The sequence below is a fragment of the Mauremys mutica genome, chromosome 25 (genome assembly GCF_020497125.1).
Source record: "Mauremys mutica isolate MM-2020 ecotype Southern chromosome 25, ASM2049712v1, whole genome shotgun sequence".
In the NCBI taxonomy this organism is placed as follows: domain Eukaryota; kingdom Metazoa; phylum Chordata; order Testudines; family Geoemydidae; genus Mauremys; species Mauremys mutica.
Window position 1 is genome coordinate 12,772,131 of NC_059096.1, and position 14,017 is coordinate 12,786,147.

General features: G+C 45.8%; 1 protein-coding gene across 2 annotated transcripts in view; it reads left to right on the forward strand.

The window, feature by feature from the left end:
* The first annotated feature begins 644 nt into the window (after positions 1-644).
* The window catches only part of WNT3 (Wnt family member 3), a 74,990-nt gene continuing 61,617 nt past the window's right edge, over positions 645-14,017 (forward strand). The window contains exon 1 of one of the 2 annotated variants that reach the window (XM_044999656.1): positions 645-736. In XM_044999656.1, coding sequence (XP_044855591.1) covers positions 645-736 — 92 coding nt within the window. Of the gene's footprint in view, positions 737-819; positions 900-14,017 lie in introns of those variants that run through there. The other variant, XM_044999657.1, reaches the window with a different exon arrangement.

Consider the following 14,017-nt stretch of genomic DNA (forward strand, 5'->3'; position numbering starts at 1 on the left):
CCCAAAAGCCCTGAGTTCCAATTGCCCCGCTCCACCCATTGCACCCCCTGCACTCCCACTTAGGAGCCTTGGCTCCCAGGCCCCCCTGCTTTGACCACTAGGCACCGATGCCTTTATTTAAGGTTTAACTAGTTTGGGGCATGCAGTTATTTAACTTTAAAAAAACAGATCGATTGCAAAGCAGCAAAACTAATTCTTGCAACCTTCCCTTGCTGACGTTCCACTGCGAGGGGTTTATATTTACCTCCATCACCAACTAAAGAGGTCATTTTTCCCTTCCCCACCCTGAGACTGAGAGAAATCAGAAATATCCTTCTTCCTTACCTTGGAGTCTCATCACGACAAGCCACGTGCAGAAGCAGTGCACCCGGGTTCCTAAGTGAACTTAAAAAAAAAAAGAAAAAAGAAAAAGAAAAAGAAAAAAAAAGAAATCTCATTATCCCAGCAATGTCTCTCGCAAAAGGGTTTCTCTGTGCCCTTCCCCAGTGAGGGCTAGGAACAAAGTTGTGGGGCGGCGGGGGGGGGGAGGGGAGGGATGACTGACAGCCCTGAACTATAGAATCATCCCTTACCTTAGGCCATGCAGTCTGATTGGCTGCCTGCTGACATCCCCAAGCCCTGCACTTTTTAATAGAAGCTTTGGGATGATCTACAGGGGGAAAGGCTTGGAGAGGTGCGTTTCTGACAAGAGAGAAAGTCATTCTGCACTTCAAGGGACTTTGTTTGACTGTTTGGGGTTGGGGGGGGGATACTTCATTTTCACCCTTAATGTTTTTCTGAAAACTTCACCGAGATTTTCCCTTGCACCAGTCTGGACTAATGGATTACCACCTGCTTGGATTAATTTTATCTTTTCTCTTCAGTGGCACAAAGGTCTTAGCCGGGTACCCAATTTGGTGGTAAGATTTCCCCCCGAGTTTTTATGATTAATTGATGGGTTCATTAATTATTAGCGACGGGGTTGTGTGTGTGCATGTTCCTTCCTTCCCACCCTTAGTTCTTCTGAGCTAGCCACAATTGCGTGTTTGGTTCCAAACACAATTTCTGTAGCTTTGCCTGGTCATTCATTAAACCTTTCGGGGTCATTTTTAAAAGGACAATGTATAGGTTTATCCCTGAACTAAGCGGGATTTCTCCAACCCCCTTAATTCTCCAATTCCAGCCATTGTAGTTGTGTTTAAAATAAATATACTGGGATGTATTTTTATTCACTGTGCAATATAATATTCATCTGTCACAGGACTCTGGCTTTTGTTCATAGGTAGATTTCTCCTCCCCTTCTTATTAAATACGGCTCAATCCATTATTATTTTTTAAATTCTGTTTTCTTTTGGACTGCTGCAGTTTGGGGTCTTCTTTTTCTCCTTTTGTTTTATTCGGTCCTTCGTGTGAATTTAGCCCAGAAAATATGCAGAGGACACAAATAAGACCCGAGAGAAATGTTATATTGCAGATACGTCCCTTATTTTCTCTTCCCACAAAATAAAAGAAACCAGTTTTAGCTTAGAATGTGGCTGATAATTGACCTGTATTATTCTACCTTTTAAAAATAAAAACATTGACAAAATGTCATCAAAGGTTAGATCCCTCCTTGAAGAGCAGAAATGCAAAACAATCATGTGTCACTTGAAGATAGAAGATGTTTAGCACAATGTATAATATAGTACAATATTTCAGTCAATTTCTCAGTTTATCACATATGATTTCTCATTGGAATGAGTTTCTTATGTCTCTATACAATGTAGGTAGGGGACTGGGTATGTAAGGAACCCAGAGGCAGAAACTAGTTATGTCAAAATATTTTAATTATTTTTCCCCTTTCCAGAAAAGCTTTTTTTATTAATTAATTACATCCCTTCTGTGCAGACTTGGTGATGCAGAGAAGTAGGCTGGAGTGAACTTGGAACTGGACTGCCATGTCTGGGGAAAGAGGAAGGGGAGCGATCATTAAACAAATCTGTGACTTGTCATGGGGATTAAGAATGAAAATTTCAATTATTGCAGTCAAAGCATGTCTAATAATGCGACTATGAGTATATCATTTCTAATTCTTTAAAAGATACGCAGACCCCTTAAAATGGCCAAATCTCAGCCTTTCCATTTTTTTTTCTGCAAAATAAAATTCTCCACCCTGATCACGAATGCTGAACTTGAGGGCCTATGCCTGGCGTAGGAGGTCCACCAAAATGAAGACCTTGTCAGATTCCTTTAGACCCTTCTCCTCCTCATTCAATAATCAAGACTGTGAAGCAATGCAGTGTGCATCTGGAGAGGAGGGTGCCTGCTGGGGGGTTGTGTCTAAAGAGAAAAAATGCCTTTGGAGCTGCACAGGATGATTGGACTTTGTTATGCAACCAACTATTTGAGAATCCAGTTGGGTTCTCGCCCTGAGTGAGATTCTGACATAACACACTTAGGGTTAAATAATTGAGGCAGGAGCCATCTGCTGAGATTTTCATAGTGAGGAATGAAAATCCCCTGGAAGAGATAGATCTGTTTTCCTTCTCAAGTAGAGGTTTCTTCCTTAGAATGAGTCTTCTCCCTGTTGGCAGAGAAACACACCACAGAGAGTGCGGCTCCCCAGGCCCTTGGCTTCCCCAGGCACAAATCATACAAACAATGGTCAGTTACACAAGTATGTTGGGCTCGGCGAGCAGCGACAATGGGAGCGGAGAGAGTTAATCAATCAATCAATATAGAACTTGCCTACAATTCAAGTAATCGGTACCCCGCATCGTTTAGGAAAGCCCTGTTCCCTGGCAGTGCTCAGAGTGCTAGAGGAGTCTCTGCCACACAGATATGATGGGGTGACTGAGTCTTAAAATGGGGGCAGGGAGACAAAGTGGCCAAAGCTTTTGAGAGACTTTTTGCAGGCTGAGTAGCAGCAGGCAATGAGTATCTGGAGCAAGGACTCCCTGGCAGTTTGAGAATTCTCGCTGCTAAGACCGTGCCTTCCACAGCAGAGGAAATAAACAAGAGCTCCGGACCTAAGGCTCCAGTTCAGCAACACACTTCACCACACTCTTAATCTTAAGGATGTCCTTAAGTCTCACTGAAGTCAAGTGCTTATATGCTGTGCTGAACTGTGTTCTAATTTACTATGCAATAGTGCCTGTGCTGAGAAGCACCTTTAAAAGGCAGCTGCCTCCTTTTAAGCACTCCCTCTAAAATACCCTCACGAAGTACCCAGTGACCTTTACCTACAGACCAACCTCTGAGAGATGAATAATTGCTAGACCTTCAGGGAGGTGCTTGATTTGGGTTTCACCGGACCTCAAGGCTCATAGACTCAAGGTCAGAAGGGACCATTATGATCATCTAGTCCAGGGGTCGGCAACCGGTGGCTCGCGGCTTGCCAGGGTAAGCACCCTGGCGGGCCGGCCCGGTTTGTTTATCTGCCGCGTCGGCAAGTTCGGCCGATCGTGGCTCCCACTGGCCGCGGTTCGCGGTCCCAGGCCAATGCGGGAGGCAGGAAGCCACGGCCAGAACATCCCTCGGCTCGCGCCGCTTCCTGCCTCCCGTATTGGCCTGGGACCGCGAACCGCGGCCAGTGGGAGCCGCGATCGGCCGAACTTGCCGACGCGGCAGATAAACAAACCGGGCTGGCCCGCCAGGGTGCTTACCCTGGCGAGCCGCGAGCCACCGGTTGCCGACCCCTGATCTAGTCTGACCTCCTGCACAACACACAGGGCCGGCTCCAGACCCCAGCATGCCAAGCACGTGCTTGGGGCGGCATGCTGCGGGAGGGCGGCAGGTGGCTCCAGTGGACCTCCCGCAGGCATGCCTGCGGATGCTCCACCGGAGCCGTGGGACCGGCGACTGGCAGAGAGCCCCCCGCGGCGTGCCGCCGTGCTTGGGGCGGCAAAATTGCAAGAGCCGCCCCTGACAACACAGGCCACAGAATCTCACCCACCCACTCCTGTAACAAACCTCTAACCTATGTCTGAGTTAGTGAAGTCCTCGAATTGTGATTTAAAGACCTCAAGATGCAGACAGTCCTCCAGCAAGTGACCCGTGCCCCATGCTGCAGAGGAAGGCGAAAAACCTTCAGGGCCTCTGCCAATCTGCCCTGGAAGAAAATTCCTTCCCGACCCCAAATATGGCGATCAGTTAAACCCTGAGCATGTGGGCAAGACTCACCAGCCAGCACCCAGGAAAGAATTCTCTGTAGTAACTCAGATCCCAACCCATCTAACATCCCATCACAGGCCATTGGGCATACTTACCCGCTGATAATCAAAGATCAATTAATTGCCAGAATTAGGCTATCCCATCATATCATCCCCTCCATAAACTTATCAAATTTAGTCTTGAAGCTAGATATGTCTTTTGTCCCCACTACTCCCCTTGGGAGGCTGTTCCATAACTTCACTCCTCTAATGGTTAGAAACCTTTGTCTAATTTCAAGTCTAAACTTCCTAGTGGGTTTAGTCATTCTAGTGCAACTCCATGGGGCATTTCCCTAGCCTGTGTTGGAATATTTGCCTCTCAGACTACATTCCACTTCCATCTGCAGTAGGCCAACTCCGCTGATGCCAATGGGGTTGAGCCAGTATAAATGGGGGCCAAACTGGATCCTATTGTGTGCACAGAGTGTGTCAATGTAGGCTAGGAAAATACACTATGAAACAGAGCCAAAGTGAATAGTAGGAAGAGTCCAAGGTCTCTAGAACAATTCTGATTCTTCTGCAACTCAGCTAAAGGATTCAGTTCGGGTTGGAAATAAACCAATATAATGTCTTCCAAACAAGGAATAAGAATAAAAAAAGATAAAATCCACAGAGGGACTCGCATGTCCCAAAGTTTTGTAACACCCAGGCCTCGTGGTAGCAGCTGGATAGACATGATAGATAGGGTCTGTCCAGGTTTTCCCAAGATTGTCCCTTCTTTTAATGTATCCATCCTGATATATCTGTAAGGGTGGTCAGTACATACTGCCAGTTGTCTAGTTTTGTGGGCTCAGGCTCATCCTGGATGTCCTGTTTTTGTGTACCTCAGAGATGGCATCCCTAGATGTAGAAGATACCTCCCAATATCTGGAGCTGTTACAGTCTGTTAACCGCCACAAAAGAGCCAATCAGAAGAGTGGAACGATGGAGTATTCCCAAAACCAGTCTATTGCGTCAATATGGCACATACTAAAATTGAGTCCAGTATCCACGTCTGACGAATGAATCTTCAAAGGCTTGATCCTATAGTTCTTACCACAGCAAATCTCCCCTTGCAGTTGATGGTCACTCTCTTGCTCTAAGGGCTTCAGGACTAGGTGGTTGGTTTCTCTTTCTAGAAATTAACATAAGAGACAGGGCAGGGAAACTGTTGGTTGGGATCCAGGCTCCATTTTATCTGAGATTCTGTAGTTCTCTGGGATTGAGGTAAATGGTTTCAGCCCATATGCATATAACACACATTTTATATATAAACCTTTCTGGAAAAGGCCCTGATTCACCAAGGTTCTTCAGCATGCATGAAACATTGGAGAGAATGGAGAGTAAATGGGACTACAGTCATGCTAAAGTACCTTGCTGGGTCTCTTTCCCACCCACCCACTCACAACAACCATTTAATAAAAAGATAGTCCTGCCCCAAAAAGCTTACATTCTAAATAGACAAAACAAATTGGGTGAAACAATAATTAGAAACAGAATAACAAAACATCTGGATCATGTTCTGATGGGAACTTGAAAGGAAAATTGTGTCTCACTAATCTCTTAGAATTCTTTGAACATGTCAATAAAATAGCGGAAAAAGGAGAACCCATTGGAGTTTACCAGTTGAATTTATTTAGACTTTCAAAAGGCATTCAATTAGGTCCTACACAAAAGGCGCTAAGTACTTACAGCATTAGAAGCAAAGTATTATCAGGGATCAAAAAATCGCCCAAGACAGAAAGCAAAGAGTAGGATGAAATGGTTAATGTTCAGCATGGAAGAAGTTAACAGTGGGGGCCTCAAGCTTCCATACTAGTTCCTGTTTAGACACCACCAGAGAGGAGTGTGATGAACTTCAGAGAAACTGGACCATGGTTGGTCAATGGGGAACATCTTGGCAAATGAAAGTCAGTGTGGATAAATACAGAGTAATTCACACTGGAGGGAAAAATAATCTACTCACATATTTTACAGGGTTATAAATTAAGGGTATCAACTCAAGAAAGAGACCTGGGTATCATTGTAGGCAGCTCAGTGGAACCTCTGCTCAATGCGCAGCTGTGGTCAAAAATACAAACAAGATGTTAGGATGCATAAGGAATGGGATGGCGAATAATACATAATATTCTAATGCCATTCCATAAAGCAATGTTGCAGACTCACCTTTGAACTGTGTGCAGCCCAGGATCTCCAAAAGGCTATTGCAGAGTTAGAGGGGATTCAGAGAAGAGTGATGAGATGATGAAGAGTCAGGAAATACTTTTATATGAAGAGAGATTGAAACAATTAGGATTGTTGCTTTAGAAAGAAAACAAATAAGATATAAAAAAATATATAAAATATTGAAGGGTCTAGAGAAGATAGATTAGGAAGTTCTTCTCTCCTTGTTTCATAACGTGAGACCAAGGGACATACTGTGAAATTAAAAGGTGGGAAATTCAAAACTAATAAAAGGAGATATTTTTTCACAGTTTTTAATTAGAATGTGGAACTCACTGCCACAGGAAGTTGTTGAGGCCAAGATTCAAAGAGAGATCGAATATTTATATGGATACCAAGGAAGTCCAGAGTTAATGAAAATGAACGCTGTGGAAGGGACATGTAAGCTAATCTCTAACTATTAGAGACCAGGGTGAGACCTAATGTTGGGAGCAAGATACTGGGCTAAATGGACCTTGGATCTGACGCAGTCTGGCAATTCATAGAATCGTAGGGTCGGAAGGAACTACAAGGGTCATACAGTCTAACCCCCTGTCAAGATGCAGGATTTCCGAGATTCCCAAGATAGATAAAGGGTGGGAGGGAAGGTGACTTACCCAAGGTCACACAACAGATTAGTGGCAGAGTAAAGAATAGAATTTCCTAATGCTCCCAAATACTTAGGTCCATAATACAACTCTTTCTAGTCCTTAGGACTGGGGCTATTATGAAAGATCTCCTGTTATTACTCCAGTGAACCTGAAAGCTGATTAATGGGATCTGAAAATGACTCCGCTTGCATGTGGTGCCTTGAACTAGTGCCTGATCTTCATGGGTGCTGAGCACCAGCAGCTCCTCCCGATGGAGTTGTGGATGCTCAACCCCTCTGAAAATCAGGCCCAGGTTATCTCAAGTTGGGCTTCCAAAAACCAGACACCACTTGTGAAACTGTTGTCTTAATGTGTTAATGGACTGGAAGAGTCTCCAATAGTTATATCATACACTCTCGCCTAGTACAGGTCTTTGTCCCCCTCTCGTGGCTTCATTTCAAGTAAGGCACATGCACTTAGCTCTGACGGTCTCTGGTTGAAGCCCTATTATAGGGTTAGGACGATGTAAAAAAGCAGAATGTCTATCAAAATTCTATGCTTTTTATAACTGACATTCCAGTAACATAGTCTAGCGGCTGCAACTAGATTGTGCTCAATGTTAATTCCCTGATTTATGGCTTATAAAGCAGTTCAGTGACTAATATTCATTCCCACTGGTGACAGTTCCTTGCCTGTGGTGAACTGAGGGGGCCGCAGGATAGTATTTAGTGGACAGGCCTGGAAATACGCTGGCAGTCTATTTTCCCTGCTGTTGCTACCACCACCATCTGTGCGGTCCCCATCCTGTGGTTAAATAGAAGGTTCCAGAGCTGTCAGGCCTTGACGCGTCCCAAAGCTAACCACTTAACTGGTCTTGAGGGTCCGTAGCTGTATTGCAACATACAAACTATGACTTGAAAAGAATGTTAAGTTTGCAAAGTCAAGCACCCAGAAGTTAGAACTGCCAGATTTACAGTTCCAGTGCCACCATAATTCATCCCCCTTGTGCGTACGCATTATGAGAACCTTAATTAAAGGGCGACAAGGAGTCCTGTGGCACCTTATAGACTAACAGAAGTACTGGAGCATGAGCTTTCGTGGGTGAAGACGCATCCGACGAAGTGAGTATTCACCCACGAAAGCTCATGCTCCAATACTTTGTTAGTCTATAAGGTGCCACAGGACTCCTTGTCACTTTTTACAGATCCAGACTAACATGGCCACACCTCTGATATTTTAATTACAGGGTCACCTGCTGCTTTTCCCAGAGGACCCCTGCCTCAGTCAGTTCTCAGGAGGGAAGGTGCCCACTAATTGGGCAGCTAGTCAATATTTCTTTTTAGCCCATTCAATCAGTGTATGGCCCTATTTACGTCCACCATGCAAACCCTGCTCTGCATACAAAGTCATTCACTCCTCATGGGTGTTTCTGTAGTGCCATCACTATCCCATTGGAGAGTGGTGAGATGGTACCGTTGTCCTCTTTGCACAGGAGGAACTGAGGCATATTGAGCTAGATTCACACAAGGACTAAGGCACCCAACTGCCACTTTAGATGTATAAACCACAGAATCAGGCCCCACTGGGAATCCCAAAACTCCTGCTCAGCTGCTGCCAAATCCTGTGAGCATCTAAACTCACTCGGAGCCTATATTTTTGCAGTAAAAGCTCCCTGTGCACCTAAGGAAGGTGGATTTTGGTAAGCTCAGAGAGCTGGTAGGTAAGGTCCCATGGGAATCAAGACTGAGGGGAAAAACAACTGAGGAGAGTTGGCAGTTTTTCAAAGGGACACTATTAAGGGCCCCAAAGCAAGCTATTCCGCTGGGTAGGAAAGATAGAAAATGTGGCAAAAGACCAGCTTGGCTTAACCACGAGATCTTGCATGATCTAAAAAAATAAAAAGGAGTCATATAAAAAAATGGAAACTAGGACAGATTACAAAGGATGAATATAGGCAAACAACACAAGAATGCAGGGGCAAGATTAGAAAGGCAAAGGCACAAAATGAGCTCCAACTAGCTATGGGAATAAAGGGAAACTTTTTATCAATACATTAGAAGCAAGAGGAAAACCAAGGACAGGGTAGGCCCACTGCTCAGTGAGGAGGGAGAAACAGTAACAGGAAACTTGGAAATGGCAGAGATGCTCAATGATTTCTTTGTTTCGGTCTTCACCGAGAAGTCTGAAGGAATGCCTAACGTAGTGAATGCTAATGGGAAGGGGGTAGGTTTAGAAGATAAAATTAAAAAAGAACAAGTTAAAAATCACTTAGAAAAGTTAGATGCCTGCAAGTCACCAGGGCCTGATGAAATGCATCCTAGAATACTCAAGGAGCTAATAGTGGAGGTATCTGAGCCTCTAGCTATTATCTTTGGAAAATCATGGGAGACGGGAGAGATTCCAGAAGACTGGAAAAGGGCAAACATAGTGCCCATCTAGAGAAAGGGAAATAAAAACAACCCAGGAAACTACAGACCAGTTAGTTTAACTTCTGTGCCAGGGAAGATAGTGGAGCAAGTAATTAAGGAAATCATCTGCAAACCCTTGGAAGGTGGTAAGGTGATAGGGAATAGCCAGCATGGCTTTGTAAAGAACAAATCGTGTCAAACCAATCTGATAGCTTTCTTTGATAGGATAACGAGTCATGTGGATAAGGGAGAAACAGTGGATGTGGTATACCTAGACTTTAGTAAGGCATTTGATACGGTCTCGCAGGATATTCTTATTGATAAACTAGGCAAATACAATTTAGATGGGGCTACTATAAGGTGGGTGCATAACTGGCTGGATAACCGTACTCAGAGAGTAGTTATTAATGGTTCCCAATCCTGCTGGAAAGGTATAACGAGTGGGGTTCCGCAGGAGTCTGTTTTGGGACCAGCTCTGTTCAATATCTTCATCAAAGACTTAGATGTTGGCATAGAAAGTCCGCTTATTAAGTTTGCAGATGATACCAAACTGGGAGGGATTGCAACTGCTTTGGAGGACAGGGTCATAATTCAAAATGATCTGGACAAATTGGAGAAATGGTCTGAGGTAAATAGGATGAAGTTTAACAAAGACAAATGCGAAGTGCTCCACTTAGGAAGGAACAATCAGTTTCACACATACAGAATGGGAAGAGACTGTCTAGGAAGGAGTACGGCAGAAAGGGATCTAGGGGTCATAGTGGACCACAAGCTAAATATGAGTCAACAGTGTGATGCTGTTGCAAAAAAAGCAAACATGATTCTGGGATGCATTAACAGGTGTGTTGTGAGCAAGACACGAGGAGTCATTCTTCCGCTCCACTCTGAGCTGGTTAGGCCTCAACTGGAGTGTTGTGTCAAGTTCTGGGCACCGCATTTCAAGAAAGATGTGGAGAAATTGGAGAGGGTCCAGAGAAGAGCAACAAGAATGGTTAAAGGTCTAGAGAACATGACCTATGAAGGAAGGCTGAAAGAACTGGGTTTGTTTAGTATGGAAAAGAGAAGACTGAGAGGGGACATGAGAGCAGTTTTCAGGTATCTAAAAGGGTGTCATAAGGAGGTGGGAGAAAACTTGTTCACCTTAGCCTCTAAGGATAGAACAAGAAGCAATGGGCTTAAACTGCAGCAAAGGAGGTTTAGGTTGGACATTAGGAAAAAGTTCCTAACTGTCAGGCTGGTTAAACACTGGAATAAATTGCCTAGGGGGGTTGTGGAATCTCCATCTCTGGAGATATTTAAGAGCAGGTTAGATAAATGTCTATCAGGGATGGTCTAGACAGTATTTGGTCCTGCCATGAAGGTGGGGGATTGGACTCGATGACCTCTCGAGGTCCCTTCCAGTCCTAGAATCTATGAATCTATGAATAAGTTGCTGTCTCTGGGTATGCACAATACAGCTCCTCACCAGACATCCAGACGCCCAAGTCCCAGAGCGATGCACAAATGGGGGAAGACAGGTGTTCCTCCAGCTAACACGCCTGCAGGACCAATCCAGTAAGCATGCTCAGAGCTCACCTGCTGGATCAACCCCAACAGGGAAGGTTACATATGGCAGCAGCAGACACCTGGGCTATGGGATAGTCTGATATGGGGTTCATAGAATATCAGGGTTGGAAGGGACCTCAGGAGGTTCTAGTCCAATCCCCTGCTCAAAGCAGGACCAAACCCAACTAAATCATCCCAGCCAGGGCTTTGTCAAGCCTGACCTTAAAAACCTCTAAGGAAGGAGATTCCACTACCTCCCTAGGTAACCCATTCCAGTGCTTCACCACTCTGAGTGAAAAAGTTTTTCCTAATATCCAACCTAAACCTCCCCCACTGCTCCTTGTTCTGTCATAGAATCATAGAATTCAAGATCAGAAGGAACCATTATGATCATCTAGTCTGACCTCCTGCAAGATGCAGGCCACATAAGCCGATCCACCCACTCCTGAAATAATTCTCTCCCTTGACTCTGCTGTTGAATGCTCCAAATCATGATTTAAAGACTTCTAGTAGCAGATAATCCACCAGCAAGCGACCCCTGCCCCATGCTTCAGAGGAAGGCGAAAAACCTCCAGGGCCACTGCCAATCTACCCTGTAGGAAAATTCCTTCCTGACCCCAAATATGGCGATCTACTGAACCCCAAGCATGCGGGCAAGACTCTCCAGCCAGACACTCTGGAAAAAGGCTAACAATATCCTATCATTGACCCTTTGTACTAATTACCATTGTGGCACGTTATTGACCTATTGACTAAACCCGTTATCCTATCATACCATCCCCTCCATAAACTTATCTAGCTTAATCTTAAAGTCATGGAGGTCCTTCGCCCCCACTGTTTCCCTCGGTAGGCTGTTCCAGAATTGCACTCCTCTGATGGTTAGAAACCTTCGTCTAATTTCAAGCCTAAATTTCCTGACTGACAATTTATATCCGTTTGTCCTCGTGTCCACATTAGAACTGAGCTGAAATAATTCCTCTCCTTCCCTGGTATTTATCCCTCTGATATATTTAAAGAGTGCAATCATATCTCCTCTTATCCTTCTTTTGGTTAAGGAAAACAAACCGAGCTCCTGAAGTCTCCTTTCATACGACAGGCTTTCCATTCCTCAGATCATTCTAGTGACCCTTCTTTTTACCCGTTCCAGTTTGAATTCATCCTTCTTAAACATGGGAGACCAAAACTGCACACAATACTCCAAATGAGGTCTCACCAACGCCTTATATAACGAGACTAGCACCTCCTTATCTCTACTAGAAATACCTCGCCTAATGCATCCCAAGACCGCATTAGCTTTTTTAGCGGCCACATCACATTGCCTACTCATAGTCATCCTACGATCAACCAGGACTCCTAGGTCCTTCTCCTCCTCCGTTACTTCCAACTGGTGCGTCCCCAGCTTATAACTAAAATTCTTGTTAGTCATCCCTAAATGCATAACCTTACACTTCTCACTATTGTATTTCATCCTGTTACTAATACTCCAGTTTACAAGGTCATCCAAATCATCTGCTACCACTGAGAACAGTCTAGATCCATCCTCTTTGGAACCCCCTTTCAGGTAGTTGAAAGCAGCTATCAAATCCCCCCTCATTCTTCTCTTCTGCAGACTAAACAATCCTAGTTCCCTCAGCCTCAATCTCTCTTGTTGAAGCTGTTCCATTGTGGAGAACTAGTGGCCTGCGCTGTGCAGGAGGTCGGACTAGATGATCACGATGGTCCCTCAAAGCCCCTGAGTCTCTGACAGCGCCATTGGTGCGGGGTGAGAGGGAGTGCAGACGTGGATGACTATGGTTAGAGCATTCAGAGCTCTCTTCAAATCCTTTCTCTCCATCAGCTGTTGCAGGGACTTCAGCCAGAGTTTCCCACATCCCAAGTGAATACTCCAGGCACTGGGCTAAAAGCTGGGGGGGGGCGCTCTTCCCACTCCCACCCAGGGGCTTCTTGCAAAACCAGCACAGCTGCCTAACTCCAATGGAGGGTTTACAGCTGAGACTCCCAAGCAGAGAGGGACAGGGCTGAGGACATACCCTGCATGTTGGCACCTCCCACTGGCTAGCTTAGGCAGCTCCCTACATACATGCTGGCTTTTGTGAATCGCTCCCTACAGTATTAATTTTATAGGGAGCCTGGCTACAAACAGAGGCTTTGTGACTCAGTGATTTTCCAATTGCCTAAAAATTACAGGGATTAAGACCAAAAGCGTCAAGTGTCCACTAACTTCGGCCAAACTTGAGATACGACAGACTTGCTAGAGCACCTTGCATTACCCAGCACTTCGTAGGTTCAAAGCACAGCTCTCAGTGACCATCTCTGGCAGCTGGGGGGCTCAGCATGTCTGCAAATCGGTGTGGCTAATTGTGCGGCCGCCGGAGCCAGAGGTCGGGGCCCCCTGGGAAAAGTTTGCTGTAAGCGACTTGGCCAGCCCCACACAGGGGCTCTGCGGTAGCAGCAGGGACAGGCTCCACTTCGCCAAGGTGTTAGTCAGCTGTCCTACCCACCAGAACTTCCTTACTCCTCCAGTAACCCCCTGCCTCATTCATCCCGCCCCTTCCAACTTCCACAAGACATAAGGCAGGATCCTACAGGCAAGAGCCTCCCTCATTACACAGCCCTGATTCACTCCCAGGGCACCCAACTGCCGCTTTAGGCATCTGAATCCCAGAATCAGGCCCCACTGGGATTCCCCAAACCCACACTCAGTTGCTGCTGAATCCTGTAGTTGGCTAAACACGCTCGGTGCCTAGTTTTTTGCAGTGAAAGTTCCCTGCAGGCCTGTTTCTGCCTCTGGCACCCCGTGCCAGGCATGTGGACACCAAAAGCCCAGAGCGATGCCTGAAGTAGGAGAAGACGGGCGTTCCTCTGCCAAGCTCACTTGCAGGGCCCGATCCAGTACACATGCTCAGAGCTCACCACCTGGCCTAGCCCCCATAGGCAAGTGTACGTGCTGCAGCAGTGCCCCCCCCCCCAATGCCTGCGGGAGGTCCGTCGAAGCCGCGGGACCAGAGGACCCTCCGCAGGCAAGCCACCGAAGGCAACCTGCCTTGCTGCCCCAAAGGTTAGGGTGATGTCAGGAATGGTGGGTCTTGCCCCGGATCCACAGGGCTCGGAGGAGCTAGTAAGC